This window comes from the organism of the source record quoted next, unplaced genomic scaffold, assembly GCF_019419815.1.
Source record: "Pyrus x bretschneideri cultivar Hongxiangsu unplaced genomic scaffold, Pyrus_bretschneideri_v1 Contig7, whole genome shotgun sequence".
Taxonomy (NCBI): domain Eukaryota; kingdom Viridiplantae; phylum Streptophyta; class Magnoliopsida; order Rosales; family Rosaceae; genus Pyrus; species Pyrus x bretschneideri.
In genome coordinates this window covers 8,089,484-8,108,550 of record NW_025999809.1, presented here as the reverse complement: position 1 = coordinate 8,108,550, position 19,067 = coordinate 8,089,484, and the positions used below count along the sequence as shown (strand labels likewise).

The window sequence follows — 19,067 nt, the reverse complement described above, 5'->3', positions numbered from 1 at the left end:
AGGTATTTTTTTCCCCCCACAAGGGCTAGGGTTTTTGTTGAGCCTAAATATATAATACTAAACGTGCCCATGATAAAAAAATGTCTCTCGTATGTGCGTGAGCACGTGCCGAGAGGCTAGTATATAATTAAATCACCAATTAACCAACTTCATAATCATAACATTTTCCACAAGGATAGATACCAATCGACTTCGATAAATTTGATTTTCGATTTGTGATTGTAATTACAAGTTAAAATGAGTTCAAATATATATATTAGTTGTTAAAAATGAGTACAAACAGAAGCACATGATACCAACCAGCTTCACTTGCAACTGCTAGTCGATCACATTATCTTTGATTTTCAATCTGTAATTGTAATTACAAAGAAATGAATGAATGAATGGTCTGTCGAGTGCATCCGACAATCTAATTAGCAAGGAGGTCGAAACGACTGAGTGAATGGTCTAAGTCTAATATGGCAGGTTAATTAAAACTGTACAACCAGAGCCAGAAGGGGCAAAAATCAGTTCAGTTCTCTTCAAAACAAGGCAGATTCCATGCCATCTTGCCTGGTTCTCCACAGCGCATGCCGTTTATGAAGTCTGCAGAGGCAAAGAGCAGCCTACCCTGACCTGACCTTGAGATCCGGTGAGCCCCTTTAGCTCTGACATCTTCATCATAGCCCTGGAAAAATTCAGACCATTCTCGTCTGTTGACAAATTCTTGGATAAGATCTTAAAGCACATCAAGCCGCCAACAACAGAGTCATCCAAGTCACAAAAGGAATAGAGGAAGTAAAAATGATGATACGCCTATGCCAGACTAAGGAAAATAGGTAAGGGAAAGCATGATCACGCACCACTGGCATAATTTGATTCTTATTCAGTACACCAATTGATTCATAAAATGGCAAAAATAGTATTTAAGCCTTTCTCATGGTCAGAACTTTGTGAAATGAAGGAGGGGAAGAAACAAAGGAAACCCAAAGTCAAATTTAAGGAATCATTGCCACAAAAGTTAGAACCTACATGATTTCACAAGATTACCTTAGCAACAAGCACACATAGGGTCATAAAGGCTTCAATCCGAAGCTTTACATTACCTAGATGTCCTCATGCAGCCTCATTATCTGCAGCCTAATCATAAAACCCCAAAGGAGTAACATAAGAAAAATTTAAAGCTATAGAATAATCAACTGTCACAACTTAACATACTTTGAGAATAAGTGATAGCCAGTGTCCAACACCTGCAGAAGCAGTCTTTGACCGTAGAAATGCAAGCAAACAGTCATCTGGTTCTGAATCATACTTTGAAGTTCTACTGAGTGGAGCTTTCATGTCTCTGTATTCTAAAAGCATAAGTACACCAAATATTTGTTTACAATTTACATGCACAAGAATCATCAAAGCATGGAAATACATTCAGAAGCAGTTCCCCGAAACACTTAAAAATTCCTTCACGAAACTCTTCTGATGCATCAGATGGAGAAAGCAAAGCCCCATAAGTCAACTTCTTCAGAACTAAAACCAACTGCAAAGGATATTATTGTGCTTCAAATGTGAAGACTGCCTTCTAGGACAACAATTCACGGGAACAAACTAACTAATACAACATACAAAACAATTTTGAACTAACGGAAAAACCATGCCATTTCTTTGGCAGCCAGCTTTGAACTTACCTGATCTACAGATCCTAAACTACACTTCTTGAGCAGTTCTTCCAGGCACTGAAGCAACCTTCAGCAACACTATCGCTCACTTTGTGAGGCATTTTTAGGACCTTATGACTCGCAAGTTTTTCTTCAGAACCAAGCTTCTTTGAGGTTCTACAGTCAAGTCAACAGCTGCATCCAATCGAAGCAGCAACAGAAACAACATGTAGCTGAAAGATGAAAAACGATGTCAAGGAAATAATGCTTACTGATGTATACATACTTACACACTGGCATTTCGAAATTCTTTTGCAAATTTGTACGACAAGCATAAGTGATGAAACTATGCTTCCTCAGGTGTGGATCACTAGGAACTTTAATGTTGAACCCGCCATTCACTGTGACTTTGAACAATGGGACACCGAATCCACTAATGGAAAACTGAGAATTTTGCTCCTCCGCCACCTCGGATCATATCACAATATAGTACTTAACAAATTTCAATACCAGAAACTCAAAAACAATTTGACTTTGTGTACACTAACCCAACAAGTATAGCTCAACCACACCAACACGAAGTTCTGTGCAATCGGGGTGAGGACTTTGGTTTCTTTTAACATAATTCAACCCAATACCTTCCACTCTACCAATTCCCTCGACCTTCGAACATTGCACCGATCACTAAAACTTAAAGACACAAGCATTCACTCTTTAATTCAAAATTTTTAACGCAACAACTCGATTAAGTTACGAATGCTTCATCCAATTCCAACCCTCAAAGCTCACCCCCGGTGTAATATACGTATACATGCAAGCATATATAACGACACCTATATACATATATATTCATATACATAAATACAAGTACACACACATATAAAGAATGCAATTTAAGGCAAAGAAGAAAAATTTACAGAGAGGTTGAAGTGCTTACTCGAAGGATGGCTGGAGAGCATGAGGCGGAGACCGGCGAAGAAAATGGTGCAGAGAAGAGAGAGCAGAGAGGTGCTTCTTAGGGTTTTGGAAAAGCTAGAAGCTCAAAGCAATATGCTTTCAGCTGCCTAAACACTCTGCTTCCTTCTTCGTCCTCTGGGAACGCGAGCTCGTTGATTTCCACCACTGCAGACGGCGGACGGAGCGGAGACGGGAGTTGAGAAACGCCAAATTAAAAGACGATTCCATGGGGAGGTGTTTAACCCAAAACGGGTTGCCGACCGGTTTCAATATAATTGACCCGTTTTTGTTGGGCCTTAAGTTGGGCTGACTCTTGCGTAACATTGGTTCTCTTTATTTCTTTGGTCTTGAGGAAAACAATGGCTCGTTTAAAATTTATTTCAATTTCTTAAGAATATAATGAATGACTCGTTTGGAACACATAAATTTGATTGGAATGGATTACCTTCAAAATTTAAGGTATATTGATGGGAGAAATTATAAATTTATGATCATTTAGAGGATAGAAGATGAATTACTTACAAAAAAAACTTATTCGTTACAATTCTCGTTAAAATGGTAGGATTAGAAGAGATAATTTCTTTTATAGTTAGTCCTCTTCTAATCCCGGCCAAATAAAAATCTATTCACTTCCACCCTCAATATACCTTGAAATTTGAGAGGCCTCCATTTCTACTTTATCCAATCATGTGTACCAAACAAGTATAACTTTTCTATAATATAACAATGTTAAGTTTGTTTTGCATAGAGTGAGATTAAAAATAGGATTTGCTAGGTCTACAATTCATCCAACACCATCATGAACCATTAGGTTGGATTGCTGCAAGAATGAATAGCGAATACATAATATTAACAAAAAAAAAAAAAATTAGGAAAGTGATTTCTATACGCTTTTTTCTTTTTTCTTTTTCCACCTCCTGCACACTTCTCTTAATTATAATCATTGATTTTTTTTTTATTTGTTCAATCTCACAGCTAAAACAGGGGGGTATAGGGTGAGTGTGATCGTAAATCATTTTATAAAGATAAACCACTTTTTTTTCTTTGACAAGCAACAATAGAGATATTTCATTAACACAACAAAATTACAAGAGTATACATTCTCCAGTGACCAATTTCTAGATTTGAATATAATTTGCACAGCTAACAAATGAGGTAAAAGCCTTACATGACTACCACGCAGAAGAACTAGGTGCAAACGGTATAACTTGCTCCAACGTCAATAGAGACGCGAGAAATCAAGCATCGAAGCCACCACTAAATTAAACAGCGAGACTGCATCATGCTACTGCTAAAACAGCGAGGCCACAATACTCGCGGAACTGACACAACACAAACCAATAAACTTCTAATGTTGATTATTTCATGTTTCATAAATTTCAACTTTGAGATATTTTAGCTGTCCGAAAATTCTTTCAAATTGTTTACAATCCCGCACGAATGGATTTATAATCGTGTGTGTACTTTTCTTCAGAGACAAAAAAGGGTTTTGCTCGATCAGTTGTAGCTACTGATTCAGCTCACAGACTTTGACTCTATTTCCTGCTTGTATTTGTCCTAAATTCCTTCGAGGAGCTGGAAATGAAGGAAATATGTCAAACTAGTTGGAGTAAGTGGAAATTATCAACTACCCACTAAGATAATTAGTCATACAGTTAGAAAATACTGGTTTTGAATTTAATTGGACCAATGCACCAACCCCTCCAGGACCTTAATCATCCACTTGACAATAAGAATTATAACAGCAGCTAATTTTTATTTTTATTTTTAACAAACGGTATTATCTACACTAACAAAATTAGGGAGTAGGTTAAGCTTCACAATTAACAACAACTAATTATTAGCAATAAAAAAATAATAATAATTCTCTCTTTACTCAACGCTTGGTGCAGTTAAAGTTGATTTCTGGGTCAATTTTAGGTTAACTAATGATTACAAGTAATTTGACTCCCAGTGTGGCTGAAATTCAGATAAGAAGGGGACTGTTGGAATGTTGAGAAAAAACTTTGTACCAGATTGTACATGTCATATGATAGTGTTGATTGGCACAAGTGTTGGCATTTAATTGTGATAGCTAGTTACTCATAATATATACATACATATACATACATACATACATACATATATATATATATATATATATTCTTTTCACTTTTTAAACACATACCAAATTTTAATAATATTGTGCAGATGACCTTTTTTGCAATATCAAAAAATAACTATATATATGAACCTTAATGCGAGTTTAATCCATACAAATTCTCATCTCCCTAACTACTAACCTTACCTAGCCCACTAGCGCTACGTTTCTACTCACTTTTTCTTAACAATATTGTGTTGGTATATGATCCAGCCCATGATGAATGTTCTAGATTATTCTAGTAAGCAAGTGAGGTGGCTGGAGTAGACAATGCTAGCAAGTTATTAAGTTGGTGGAAGAAGCTAGAAAGTACTAGCTTCCCTGGTTGCAAATGGAAAGATCTAGAAGCTACAATTTTGTGGCTAGTCTAGAATTATCTAAATTAGAGGCTTGTAGAATATACTAGAAACTAGTTCTAGTTTGTAGAAGGAATTAGAAACTAGTAGAATGGCAGGCCCTCACCTATAAATATTGGTGTGATGTTGTAGTGATGTAACCAATCAAGAAAGAAGTGAGTAGAAAATGATCAAGTCCAAAGCTAGAGTTCCACTCCAAGAGTGAGAGTGAGAGTATTCCACTACACATTGTGTGAATGAAGTTTAGAGTAATAGAAAGCGTGTGTTATACTTTCTTGTATCCATCAAGCCTTGTCTTTGGCTTTGTAAGACTACTCTTGTTGTACTCATCTTTTTCATATAGTGAAGATTGATCCTTGTTTCGTGGACGTAGGCATAAATTGCCAAACCATATAAATTTTTTATGTCCATTTTCTACTTTACTTTGTGCATTCTCTATCTTGTAGTACCGACATTCCTAACATATTGTACCCTCATACTCAACATTATCACTTAACATACAAGCGCACAAAATTATTTTTCTATAGCATTAGTTATTGTACAAGTACATGTACTTGTTCAGTGAACCAAACTACTTTTTGATGTAAAGTAAGCTGAAATGCTGCATCTGTTTCATATGTATGTGTGATATTGGCCGTCCAAAAAAATGGAAACCAATACATAATCGCACTCTAAAATAAGTTTTTTATTTACAAATAATAAGATAATTTGTACTGAATTTATTTAAATTATAAAGAAAAATCGTATTTAAGTGAAAGAGGATATTGTACATTCTAACCGACTTGATTAAAGTTTGAAGTTTGTTGATTCTTATTCTATTCTATATATTGTAGTTTCTTACGTATATTAGGCTCAATTGAGATGATTGGTTGCATGTCTTTACCATATACATTTTCCCTCAATTTTTATTTTTATTTAATATCAAATGTTCAAAAAAAAAAAAATTGTTTATTACCTACTCACTGTGGGTAGGGTGCCTTTTCACTCAAATTTCATATATATATATATATAGTCACTGTGGGTGGGGTGAAATCAAAGTGGTCGAATTGCCTTGTTACTAAAACATGTGAATTGCTGCTACAATTTTCAAATGTATTTTTCATCTGAGCTAATTATATTTGGGAGTTTTAACAAAAAGCTCACGCGGTACTGTTCACTTTAACGAAAAATCACATTTTTACACTAAAAAGTCAATTATAGTACTATTCACTTTAACCTTTATTTTGTCCTTATCATTAAAACTTAAAGTTTTCAAACCTTTTTTTATTAGTTTTCCTATTATTTTTCATCAAGAGGGGAACTATCTCACCCAACCACTGGAAGATGTTTGAACATCATCACATGTAAGGAGGAGAATTTGTTTGCACTTATTATATATGTTATACATCTTTCTTCTTAGAATAGATACGTAACGTATAAACAAAACTTTCAGAAAAAGATTATAATAACTGGAAGACAAATACTTTTTTTATAAAAATATTTGATGATGTTTAATTGTTCAACCTACACTGTGTTTTGACATAAACTATGAAAAACTACATCAAAGATTCCATCATCATAACATAAGCAATTCCCCTATTTGTAACTTTAAAACTGTCGTCAGGATGACTCAACTAATATTAGCATTAATTTCACTAACTTAAATGGCGGAATTGTTTTCTGGCCAAGAAAGCCACGTTTGAAAGTAATCCATGCTCTCGTCATATCCTGCAGGGTTTGGCATTTTGTCAAAGGTCTCTGGGATGACTGGTTGTTCAGTTGCACCCTTTGGTAATATCTCCTGGTTGTTGATCTCACTCTCTGTTGCTGCGGCTTCAAATCCAAGCTCATTTTGCAAGTAACTAAGCCAATTCCCATTTTCCACTTGTCCCAAGCCTGAGCTCTGGTAATTAGCCTCATCAGCCTCATGAAGTACTTGGACTTTATTTGATTGGAGTGGCTGAAAGTCATCCAAAATGTTCCAAAAGTCAGAGTCAGACTCATGAAATGGATTATCAAAAAGTCCTGAAAGGTCAATCAAATCATCATCCATTTGCTGCTCTTCTGCTCCTGGCCTTGACATACCAACAACTTGGCTGGAATTACTTGAGCCGTTGGATTCATTAGATGAAACATTAGAAGAAGTGGTCAACTCTTTCAACCCCTTGGGATCATTTGTTAATTCCATTGGAGAATCCTGATGATTAGGGTTTTCTTGAATAGTCAAACTGCATGGCTCATGTGGCTTGTTGTTGGTGGCCATGCTAGTTTCTTGGTCAGCAGATTGATGCTCAATTATTTCATCCCCTCCTCCTACGGTTGGTTTTCCACTAGACAATAATGTAGTAGTAGTAGAAGAAGATGATGAGGAAGAGGATGTTAAGGAAGATAGGTTTCGGCAAGCCAATCTTTTCTTTAGATGAGTGTTCCACACATTCTTAATCTCATTGTCCGTTCGTCCTGGGAAATGTGCTGCAATTGTCGACCACCTGCACAAGTTTCTGGTAATTAGGGATTTGAACTTGAGGCATCTTTAATATTAAAAAAACGAATATATACCACTAGATTGAAAATAAGGTAGTAATAAAATATGGTTTTATTGTGTATCAATAATGAGTAATGGAGTGGCTTCAAACCTGAAATATTTTTCATATCAAAAATAGAATTATATACCACTATGCCGAGAATAAGTTAGTAATAAAATATAGCTTAATTAATCCACTAATTATATTTGATGAGATTTATGTTGGATCTTACTTGTTTCCCAAGGCTTCATGTAGCTTCATTATGGACTCCTCTTCCTCTCTTGTGAAGTTCCCTCGCTTCACATCAGGGCTAAGGTAGTTAATCCATCTCAAACGGCAACTTTTACCACATCTCATCAAACCTTCAAAACAAATTAATATTAATGTTACTGGCATATATTCTGAAACAAATTAAAATGGTCCATAAGATTTGCATAACTCCTCACTTTGATCTCTAGATTTGAAATCAATAGAAGTGGTCCCTAAGATTGTCCACCATCAATAATTTTGGTCATTCTGTGAAAAATTTCCATTAAATAAGAATAAATGATAAAAATACCCTCAATTTTTTGTCAAATCATTTTGGCCTATTGTTTATTAAATTGAAGGTATTTTTGTCATTTTGATCCGTATTTAACATAATTTTTCACGTAAGGACCAAAATAATTGATGGTAGACAATCTCAGTAACTACTTCTATTGATTTCAAATCTCAAAGACCAATGTGAGAAATTATGCAAATTTCAAAGATATTTTAGCTAAAAAAACCTTTATCAAATACGAAATATAGATTAATGTTGGTGGGAAATAAAAAGTGGAGAAAGGGACATTTCATCTCGCAGCCATGCAAAGACTTAAAGGAAACTTGATATGACTGATAATGTAGCGCACTCGTTCTCAATTCCTAACTTTGTTGACACAAAACACTTGGTATTTCTAGAGGTAATTGGTGAGATTTTCCAACCATATATATATATATATATATATATATATATATATATATATACATATAGTCACATGAAAGATACAAAACTTAGGAAACCTCTCCCTATCACTCTTCAAACTTGGACCAACATTCCACAATCTAGTCCAGCTAAATGATGAAGCCAAAGATAGATAACAACAAGGCCCTTGTGTGTCCATGCCACAAAGAAAACAAGAAAAAATTGTTTGTGACTGTAACACAAATACGTTGTATTAGTAATAAAAAGTAACATTGAATTTATAAAACCAAGTCAATAACATTTAGTTCGTTTGTAGAAAGGGCATTTTCATAATAATTTGTCATGGAAAAAAAAAATTCATAATTTGTAGTATAGAAGGTAAGGGGCATCGATATTCACGAAAATTTGACACATTCGAACAGGATATGCATGTTTCAGAAAGCAAGTATTGGATGCACACAATGGTCATGACAGTTAGGCAGATATGCAATAACAAGGATTAGGTATTAACATGGTAACAATCATTAATGTTATATAGCCTTCCAAAAAGTAATTCTTAGAGGTTGAATAAAAATTTAAAATCAAATTAAAAACGTTTCAAACTTGCCTTGCTTTTTATTGTTTTTGGTAGCTAATTAACAAAATTCTTGTCAACACACTGTCATAAACAATGGAAGCCATATTTCATGCCAGTTTAGGAATAAAAAAACAGATTCCAAATGAAGTTAAGGAAACTACTTTTTATTTTTTATTTCAACATTTGGATTCATTAAAAAAAAAACAACATTTAGGAGGACTTGAGAGGTAGAGTACCAATTTAAACTTTCGCGCGTAAAATAAGTACTCTATCTTTAAATCTGGTAATGGCCTTATTTCACATAAAGTGAAAAAAATTCAACGTTTACAAGACTTGAGAATTAAACTTCGCGCGTAAAAAAAGCTATCACTTTATCACTAAAACTTGTAACGGCCTTCTTCCATATAAAACCCCGCGAAAAAGAAAGCAAGAAACAAAAATGCAATTCATTGAAAGATAACTGAAAGTGTTTGCCAAGAAGAGGAATTTGAAGGCAATGACATCTTTTGTTGTCACCAAAAACATAATAGAATTTGAAGGATTCATTCTTTGAAAAGGGATGTTCAATGCAAGTTTGATCCAAAATATTGTAACCCAGATAAAAGAAATTACTTTGTCTAAATAAAAGATAGAAATTCGATTTTTTGGGGAATTTGATCAAGAATTTGTAAACTTATATCCTTGAACACCATTTCATTTTCTCATACATGCCAAATCTATGAAAAATCAACATGTCACCAATGACAGAGAGAGAGAGAGAGAGGATCAAGATTAAGATTACCTGCTCGCCTAGGGAGAGCCCTCCAGTTATGATGGCCATTTTTCTGAATGTAAGTAACGAGCTTCAAGTCCTCAGCAGGGCTCCACGGACCCCTCCTCACTTGCTCCTTATCACAACATAGTGATTTTCCCTTTTCCCCCATCTCTCTCTCTTTCGATCCAATCAATAGTATAACGATAATAGAGATTGATCCTGTGTTTTTCCAACGCACATGTCACCCGAATCACCTCACTCTCCAGATATCTATATTTACGATGTCTTTCTTTTTTGTATATATGAGAAATTCATTTATGCATCACCCTCTTTATATATATAGGGAAGAGGTGGTGATGGAGATATGCAGGAGGAATGTCTACAGAGCAAAGGCCCTCAAGGTTCATGCCTCAAGGTGGGGTCACTCTATGCTGTAATAAATAGGAGATCCAGGACGATTTCTAAATATCTACAATTCTTCCTAATTTACTTATTGCTGATTTCTCCTTCACTGTAACTGATATGCTTGACCTGAAATTCTAACAATATCCTCACTCATCATGAGAATGATATCTCAAACAATGATAATATAAATGTTATATAATTTACTGCAATCACAACGATCCACGTCAACTAGAAAAATGACATCATTTGCCACGAGTACTATCAAATGTCCAAGACTTTGGGTTCTTCGTTTTGGGTTCAACCTTTCATTTCTTCATGCTGCATGTTTATAGTTTATGCTATCCCAAAAAAAATTTTAGGACTATCTAGTATATCATTCCTTTGTATATGAAAAATAATATGGTCTGTTAAGGTAAGATAGTACAAATTATTTTATTGAATCTTTCTTTTTATAAAAAAATGAGGACGATTGGTGACGATCACGGTTATCCACCTTGTTCGGGGCACCTTATCTATGGTCACAATCAAACGAATTCATAGCTTACAAAGTATCGGACCGATGATATTTCTTGTGCTGCCATTTTACTCCTTTGTGCGTAGATTGATATTTATTATATTGTCACTTTTGTTATTATGTAAATTGTCAACAGTTGGATATCTTTCCATTTCCAGTAATTACAATTAAATAGCATATCCGGTGGTGGCAATATTACAATATTTACATGGCAAATAACCTAATAAGTCCCAAAATTTATCCTTAAGTTGTATTTTTATTTCTTTTGTGTAAATTCAACCAATACACTAGAGCAAATGTTTAATTATTTACAGAAATGATGTGAGACCCGCACCCAAAATGAAAGGATTTTTTCCTTGAGGATTGTACCCTCCTTGACACATAATCACAAAATGTATTTGAAAGATAAATACTCTTAAAACAATTAATATTAAGATAGGAAAAAACGTCATGTTTTTATCTGATCATTGCAAAAAAAGATATTACAGCTCCAAATTACCTCATGATTTTAAAGCATCGTTTAATAGTAAAATCAACAAACTCAAACAGCGCACATCTGGTACTTTGGTGTGGAAACTACCAAATTGACCTCACAACAAACAAACTCGCATATAGTGAGGATCATCATACTTACTTGTACCGTATAAAGAGATTACGTACAAAGTTTGCTTGAAGAGAGTCTGCAAAACACAAGCAACTCTTATTTTGATTATTACAAACATAAACTAAATTTGACAAGATCACCAATCAGCTCCACCTCTACAGAGTAAAATTAGCCAACACCATCAACCACTCCTAAAGATATCTACATCAACCTCGTGCTAATCAAGGCAAACCCCGCCATCCCCACCCCCAACACGACCCCACCCATAGAGCTGACAAGGCAAGAAAGGCAAACTATAGATCTAGTCAAAGAAGACATAGTAGATTCCCACACCCCCCCCCCCCACCCCCCCAAAACAAGCGCATATCTGGTACTTTGGTGTGGAAACTACCAAATCGACCTCACAACGAACAAACTCGCATATAGTGAGAGTCATCATACTTGCCTATACCATATAAAGAGATTACGTACAAAGTTCGCTTGAAGAGAGTCTGCAAAACACAAGCAACTCTTGTTTTGATTATTACAAACATAAACTAAATTTGACAAGATCACCAGTCAGCTCCACCTCTACAGAGTAAAATTAGCCAACACCATCGATCACTCCCCCCTCCCCCCCGGGGGGTCTCCCCCAAAAATAAAAGATCTGACAAGGCAAGAAAGGCAAACTATAGATCTAGTCAAAGAAGACATAGGTAGCTACTATGGAGAGACAAACCATATAAGGCAAAAACAATCAAAACAAACCTTACAAAATAGTAGGGAAACACAAATTTACACATAACGACTAGAATAAGATTATCTGTAGAGGGGTTCTAGGAGATCTCTAGTTTCTTACGGCTCTCTCTCGTTTTCCCTTTGTTATGCGGCTAGAATTTTAAAATTTTTGGTTTGTTATTCTTTTTTACCTTTAAGTTGAACAAGAAATTTCATTAAATTAATAAGTGAGTAATGTTTCATTGATTAATCTAAGCAAAGATATATAGCGGAATATCAAAATATTTATGTCATAAATTGTTCATATATTAAATATGTTACGGTGGTCGATAGGGAAGATTTTTTACTTTTCATGCAATTATTAATTCACATGCTATACGGGTGAATAATAGTATTTCATGGACTTGTGTAGGTTATTAATAAATAGATACATAACTTATAACATGAGTGAATTAGTAATACCACATGTTATTAAAAATTAAAATATTAGATAAATTAGAAAAACAGGAAAGAAGTATGAAAAGAATGACTTATTGTATTGCGATTGCCTCTTCTATGCTAAAGCTTCCTTATATCCATTTACATGAAGGCATAACGGTTTTTTTTATTAACAACGGCAACAGTCTTCAACAATTCCTCTAACAGCTTAAGTAATCACACAAGCTTATATATAGTGACAAGTTTCACAATTTTACCCTTTATATCCTAACATCCCACCATGAAATGAGATTTCATTGGCATGTCCATGAACTGACACACTTGCATTGACAAAAAAAAGAAATTATATGGTCAATAGTAAAAGTAAGATTAACTATAGTTTTAAACTACTCAGGACTACGAAGGTTTATCATCTTTCAATATATAATCTGTAGTATGGAAGGTACGATGTAGCACAGGGGTTGGAATCCAGCAGTAAATCAACTTTTATCATGCATGCATGCAGGCATGGTGAGTTGGTCCCTTTCATGTGAATGTTTGATCGTTCCCCACTACTGACTTAAAATTGTTAATCAAGAATAGAAGATGATCGTTGCATGTGACCGCGTGATTGGATATTCAACCTCAAGTGTAGGTATAAGACCAGCCCAATTTGCTCTGATATTTGACTTTGTTCGTTCTGTATATTGCATAAGCTCCAGTACCATATCATCTTTTGCTCTCTTTTTTTTTCTTTAAATGTAGTATAGATAATGAAGCAAAGAACTTTTGCATGAAAGTCTACAACTTTATACTAATTAACTCGCCAAATTTTACCCGTACTAAAGTCATCCAACCATCATTTAACCAACTTAAGAAAGAGTAGTTAATTACGTTATCTTACAACATCCAGAGAGGGTTAAGCTTCTTAAGCACATTGATGCTAGAAATAAAAAAAGGAAAACTAATGAAAATAACTTGAAAATTTTAAGTTTTAACGATAAGGACAAAATAAAAGGTAAAGTGAATAGTACTAGAATTGACTTTTTAGTGTAAAAATGTGGTTTTTCGTTAAAGTGACAGTACCGGAAACTTTTGTTAAAGTTTCCAATAAAAAAAAGTTTGAAGTTTCCCAAGAGCTTGAATAGGGACGTACTTACGTACCTTTTTTCAGTTGCTTTAAATAAAAGAGTCCGCCTATGAGAAGCTTAGTAGAAATTAAAAAAATGGGTTTGTCAACAGCAGTTGGGCACGATGGCAATCTTTAGCAATGTTGTTATTATTTTATATGAAGGTGAATAATCTCTCATCGCGACCAAAGGGACATTGGTACATATTTCGCCGGCTTAAGTACAATAAGAGATCGAGTATTAAAAAAAAAAAATCATAATTTCCCCTTTGTTTTTTAATCTTTCCCGAGTTTTATCACATGAAATAGCAAGTGGAATCAAGTGTACCGTGTGGATATGATAGTTATAAACGCCATGGTGACAAAACCTTGTCGTGTATATATGATTAGGTCACCCGCCCTAGTTCGTGCCTCTGAAAATGGTATCAGATATATATAAAATTGTTAGTTGATAGTTAGTATAATCCTTATGCCAAAACCCTGCCCCATGCATATCTAACATTGAGTGAGTAGTTTGGCAAAGTCTTTTTTCGGGATGAGCCGAGCAAAAGTCTATGTGATGAGAAAGACCCAAAAATAGTATTAATTTGGTTAGGGAAACTAACATTATAAGGCTTTTAGGGCCATTTGGTACCTAATATTGACATCTTTCCGTTTGGTTAGTAGAGTTCTACTAACCACTAAGACTTTTTATGAATATCCAATAGACAAAATCCAAGAGGAGACAGTAAAACAAAGATCATCCCTGAAACTGAAAATGCATTATGAAAAAAGAGGATATTCTCTCATATGGACTCAATGTGACTCTCTAATATTTACTGCATTTTATGTATGATTATGTAAACAATGAAAAATTCTCTTGATGATTATAGGAGGCTTCTCTATTTATAGAATGTGAGATACATTTTTGGAAAGCATGTGACTATTCATGAAGAGTCAAAAGTTGCAACACTTCATTTAAGTAGACATATCTTTCTACCAAAAAGCTCCACTTCTAATTTCCATTCAATTAATAAAATATCAGTTTACTACCCTCAAGTTTCGTAGTTTTCAACATTTAGTACATAAAGTTTTTTTCATCCCAGAGTCATACCTAAAGTGTTAATTTTGGGACAGTTTCATACATCCGTTAGTCAAACTGTTAATTCTCTTGTTAAGTGATGACGTGATGCCCATGTGGACAATGAATGGGGGTCACGTGTCATTAAAAAATATTAAATTAATTAATTAAATAAAAGTAAAAAATTTTAAATTTTAAATTTAAAAATAAAAAATAAAAACCCACAACCCTATCGTCTTCCCCACCCCGACCGCCCTCCCTTCTCTTCTCTGCACCTACCCAACCTCTGCACATCCATCCTTCCCCCTCCCTCTTCGACTCCACCCACTCATCCCTCATCATCTTCGACAGCCCCGTTTCACAGTACACAACCACCACCTTCCCCCACCCCCCATATTCCCCCCACTGTTCATCACTCTCTCTCACTCTCACTGCATATTTGACGGCAAATCTTGAAAAATCGACCATAACCTCTGCACATCCATCCTAACCCCCACCCTCCTCTTCCTCCTTATTATCCTGCACCCTAACCCAAACCCAGACCGAAAACCCCATCTTCTTCCTCCTGATCTTGCACCAAAACCCTAGATTTTTCAACAAAGCAGCAATTTTCAATATCTGTTTCCCCAACTTCGTACTTAGAAACCCAATCAAGAAAAAAGCTTTGTACCTTGTTATGGTTGCAATGCATGAAGAACTTGTCCAAGGAAGCCATCAACTCCAAACGGCTGTTGAAGGTGCGAGTGGACTCCGAGGGGAATTCAGTGAAGTTCGATATGGGGTTTCAGTCTGGGTTTGGGTTATGGTGCAGGATAAGGAGGAGGAAGAAGGGGGTGGGGTTAGGAGAGGAATGGTGGAGGAGATGGTGAATGTGGAGAAAGGGGGATAAAAATGGGGGAGAGAAAAGGGGGAGCCAAAGAGGGTGTTGCAGAGGGAAGAAGGAATGGAGGTGGAAGATGGGTGTGTGGGCACGGGTGGGGATTTGGTTTTTTTTCTTTTTTTTTATTTTTAATTTTTTTTTTAATATTTTTTACTTTTATTTAAGGGTAAATATCAGTTTACTACCATTAAGTTTCGTGGTTTTCAACATTTGGTACATAAATTTTTTTTCGTTCTAGAGTCATACCTAAAGTGTTAATTTTGGGACAGTCTCATACTTCCGTTAGTCAAACTGTTAACTCTGTCGTTAACTGATGACGTGGTGCCTATGTAGACAATGACTGGACGCCACGTGTCATAAAGAGGTCCATGTGGAAATTAAAAATTTTAAAAAAATAATTATTTAAAGAAAAGTTAAATAAAAATAAAAAAAAAGCAAAACCCAGACCGTGGGTTTCGCAGTTGGATAGAGAGAGGGAGACATCACGAAAGAGGGAGAGGGAAGAGTATAGGGGATACCTCGCTGAGGGTTTCGCAGTTGGGAAGCCATGCTGAGCGAGAGGGAGACGAAGACGGAGACAAAGACAGAGTCAGAGCGACAAAAAGAGGGGGAAAAGGAAGAGTGGGGATCTCGGTGCCATATCTGCAAATCCTTGATTTCATGAGTGGGAGAAGGGGTACACTCAAAGAAAAGCATGTGCTTCGTTGAGATTTGAGGGAGAGGGGTAGGGATCATGGCCAGTGGTCTGGGTTTGTCCCTTTGGCGAAGGGTGCAGGTTCCGTTTTCAAGTCGCACACCCACCACTGCAAGGGTCCTGCCCGCTTCCGGAGTATGGGTTTACAGGCAACTGTATGGGCTGCACAAAGAAAGGGAGAGAAAGACCTTGCAGAGAGAGATATCATCGGTGTTCTCAGTCTTCGACCCCCATGTCTGTTTCATTCAACAAATCAGCACCAACCCAGATATATTTTTAACATTTACAACAAAACTCACCAACCAAATTCCAGTAATTTATCCAGAACTCCCTCTATGTCACCAATTCCAAGTTTATAATTTCTTTGGAATATGTTTCAGACTTCTCTCAAAGCGTCTATGGCATTGAACCTAAAACACCACCCTTTTTAACCGATCCAAAAATTTCACCCTTTCTGACTCCCAAAATAACTGACTATTTATGGGTTGTTGCTGATTTCGCTGCCCATTCAAGCTTTACAGTGATGGCCTCGAGAGAGGTCAAGAAGCCGCCAATTGAGCCCATACTGCCACCTACGGTGGAGGAGATGCGCGGCCAAGACATTTGGAACAACTGCGCTTTCCGCAGTGTCATTAGTGGAGTTATGGGTATGGCTAAAGTTCTTTCTTTTGGCTTAATTTTTGGATTTTCTCACATGGGTTTTGATTCTTTTTTCGTCTTTCTCTGTTTGGTTGCTAAGAAAATGTGGGAAAGTTTACCATTTTTGGTATTGGTTTTATTTTTTCTCCTTTTTCTATGTTTGGTTGCCGATGAAACGTGGGAAAGTTACTATCTTTTTGTTCGTCTGTTGCCTCGATTTATATTCTTTTTTCTTTGGGGAAGACGATTTGGGTTTTGCCTTTTTTTTTATATATAAATAATTATTTTTTTGAATTTTTTATTTCCACATGAACCCCTTAATGACACGTGGCGTCTAGTCATTGTTCACATAGATGCCATGTCATCAGTTAACGTCAGAGTTAACAGTTTGACTAACGGATGTATGAGATTGTCCCAAAATTAACACTTTAGGTATGACTCTGGGATAAAAAAACTTCAGGTACCAAATGTTGAAAACCATGAAACTTGAAGGTATTAAACTAATATTTACCCTTTATTTAATTAATATTTTTAATTTTTTTAATGACACGTGGCGCCCAATCATTGTCCACATGGGCACCACGTCATCACTTAACGGGAGAATTAACAGTTTGACTAATGGATGTATGAGACTGTCCCAAAATTAACACTTTAGGTATGATTCTGGGACCAAAAAACTTCATGCACTAAATGTTGAAAGCCACAAAACTTGAGGGTAGTAAACTGATATTTACCCTAAATTTAATATAATATTATTATTATTAAATTTTCCAACAAATCCCCCACATGAATGTAAGTTAACTCAATACCATGCAAATGACAATGCAAACACTAGAGAGAGAATTCAGTAGGAAAAGTACCGCATCGGGATATGTGGCATTTGGCTTTGAACCATCCGTAGTGAATTACTATCGGATTTACTTGGCTAATCAGTGAACGCGATGTCTTGAACTGCTAAACCATTTGTGTAAACAGAGACAATAGTAACCACACAATACCCTTCCAGACACCTCGTGGTTGCTTAGTTGTGTTTATTTTGGCCCTGAACAATTCTTGGTTTCTCATGAGTGTTTTTAGAGAATTAAGCCCTTCAAAAAATTCTCACAAAAACGGCCTCATTCCTCACTCAAGATAGGTGACTTCCCATTAAGAGCATTTTGCAATACCCCGCTTGTTATTTCCAAGTATAGGAATCATTAAAAGCAAAGCTTATCCTAAATACGTTGCAGATAGCACTGTTTCATCATAGGACATGGGTAAGAGATTATCTCTGCAGTGCTCCCATTGAAGCATCCACAATTCGGTTGTCATTTTGAACCTAGATCTTGGGATCTCCAGTTAACTAGATTGGGTTGCCATTATGACGATTCTTAAGACGTAGGCTTTTAACCTATTCCCCTCGATGATACAACTTACTCTTTAGTCAAACCTTTAAAAATTGGTACCACTAGGTTGACTACTCATTATATGGCCATCACAAACTTTATATCCATGCATGGACATTATTTCCTTTGAGAGTAGTTGTTTTCCAACGTAATTTCTCCAAACATGTATTTTGGACTTGCTAAGTAATTTGCTAACACTTGGGTAAAATCCCCCACATTTAAGGTATTTGCTAGAAGATCTCCAACCTTTCAATACCTTAAAACTTCAATTATAAGAGATAATTGTTATATCTTTCTAGAAGCAAATAACTTTTACATTCTTTTTATGTATATCCTATTTCCCAAAAATAGCTAAGCCACCCCCACAATTCCCTCACATTGTGGTTGCTATTTAATGCTATCAATTTCTCATTTTTCATGAAATAAGAACCTATGAAGATATATATATATATATCTTCATAGGTTCACTTGGTCTATTTTCATTTATTAGGCCTTAAAACCCTCACTAGAACTTTCTGAGGAGAAACACTGCTAGCACTTTTTGTCTTTAGCCTTTAAACTTTCAAACTTCTCATGCTAGAACCAATTATGTCTAATGTGCCTTCCAATGAGAAAACATCACTTGAGTTGTTATCACTCGCATTGCAATTTCATTGGACTTAGTATGACTTATAACGGATCTTCTAAAGCATGTCAAATGTATATCACTGCAGAATCTGCATCTATTCCTTTAACCAACACAACTCTTATGATAAAAGAGT

At 35.6% G+C, this 19,067-nt stretch overlaps 1 protein-coding gene and 1 long non-coding RNA gene across 3 annotated transcripts; both read right to left on the bottom strand.

Moving 5' to 3' along the window:
* Positions 1 to 238: 238 nt before the first annotated feature.
* On the bottom strand, positions 239 to 2,869 carry LOC103933750. Of its 2 annotated transcripts, none has more exons than XR_007254305.1 (4): positions 2,569 to 2,869; positions 1,198 to 1,864; positions 1,030 to 1,119; positions 239 to 667 (listed from the first exon to the last, which is right to left on the bottom strand). It is a non-coding gene; the product is annotated as an uncharacterized LOC103933750 (long non-coding RNA). The 2 variants fall into 2 exon arrangements; XR_007254304.1 differs by having other exon boundaries at positions 1,230 to 1,864; positions 2,569 to 2,867.
* A 3,659-nt stretch (positions 2,870 to 6,528) lies between these two features.
* LOC103933770 (transcription factor MYB58-like) lies at positions 6,529 to 10,258 on the bottom strand. Its single transcript, XM_009343454.3, has 3 exons — positions 9,890 to 10,258; positions 7,821 to 7,950; positions 6,529 to 7,552 (listed from the first exon to the last, which is right to left on the bottom strand). Exons 1-3 carry the CDS (start codon positions 10,029 to 10,031, stop codon positions 6,724 to 6,726), a joined length of 1,101 nt encoding a protein of 366 aa, XP_009341729.2. The 5' UTR covers positions 10,032 to 10,258; the 3' UTR covers positions 6,529 to 6,723.
* Positions 10,259 to 19,067: the final 8,809 nt, after the last annotated feature.

Excerpts from the sequence above, each read along its gene's own strand:
- LOC103933770 (XM_009343454.3), bottom strand. The coding sequence starts at position 10,031 with ATGGGGGAAAAGGGAAAATCACTATGTTGTGATAAGGAGCAAGTGAGG. Across the intron at positions 7,951-9,889 it reads GGCTCTCCCTAGGCGAGCAG|GTTTGATGAGATGTGGTAAA; the intron begins GTAATCTTAATC and ends TTTGTTTTGAAG. Across the intron at positions 7,553-7,820 it reads CATGAAGCCTTGGGAAACAA|GTGGTCGACAATTGCAGCAC; the intron begins GTAAGATCCAAC and ends AAACTTGTGCAG.